Here is an 880-nt window from a genome sequence, read left to right on the forward strand (position 1 = left end):
GAACCCATGGGCTCAGGCAATCCACTCACCTCAGCCTCCCAAAGTGCTGGGATTACAGGCTGAGCCACCGAGCCCGGCGGGTTGATACCCTTTTTTTAAAAGAAAGAAAAACATTTGTTTACATGAAAAAAAGATGACAATCAAAATAATGAGTCAATAACTATGTACAAGTATGATCTGGTTATGATGAAACTTGTTATGTCTGAAGTTTGAGGAAGACCTTTGTGGTCATGTTTCTGTTTTCACTGTGTATACAGAAGCTTTCTTGAAAAGAAGGGAAGTTCCACTCACCTTAAGGTGCTGGATCATTTCCTCCAAAGGCACCTCTGTGATCAGACATATGTCCAGGGAACCAGGAACCGGGTGAGCGGCTTTGGGTTCAAATTCCTTTCCCACCTCGTGGAGGTTAAATTTCTGGTCTCCAAAACACAGTGCTTTCCGGTCTTTCTATTTGGAGGGAAAGAAAGCAGCCTAGAACTAAACATCCAAAATGAGTGTGAGCTAAACCAACGCCCCCCGCCTGCCACCTACCCCCAACAAGGCTACAAAAGTAAAAGGTAAAATAGGGTTGCTGAAGAACAGCTCCTTGCCCCACCCAAGTCTCACTCCCTAGAGGCAATTTGTGTGTGTTGATTTCTCCCTAAAGTTATTTCCATATCCTCAAATAATATGTTTATAGCACCCATGGCAGAGACAGTAATTTGTCTATCCAGTATGTATTTCTTTTTTTCTTATAAATACAACCCAAATTTCAGTGGAGGCAATTGTGTGTCCAGCTTTGTGTTTTTGTTTTTGTTTTTTTTTTTGAGTTGGAGTCTCACTCTGGTCACCCAGACTGGAGTGCAGTGGCCGCTCCCGGCCACCGCAGCCTCGACCTGCT

General features: G+C 44.0%; 1 protein-coding gene across 1 annotated transcript in view; it reads right to left on the reverse strand.

Moving 5' to 3' along the window:
- Window positions 1-880, reverse strand: part of GLOD5 (glyoxalase domain containing 5) — a 12352-nt gene that overhangs the window by 1883 nt on the left and 9589 nt on the right. Inside the window, exon 3 of the mRNA XM_008069693.1 lies at window positions 292-447. Within this exon, the coding sequence (XP_008067884.1) occupies window positions 292-447 (156 nt within the window). The remainder of the gene's footprint in view (window positions 1-291; window positions 448-880) is intronic.

This window comes from Carlito syrichta, unplaced genomic scaffold (assembly GCF_000164805.1).
Source record: "Carlito syrichta isolate Samal-C Ts95f unplaced genomic scaffold, Tarsius_syrichta-2.0.1 Scaffold312193, whole genome shotgun sequence".
NCBI classification, from domain to species: Eukaryota; Metazoa; Chordata; class Mammalia; order Primates; family Tarsiidae; genus Carlito; species Carlito syrichta.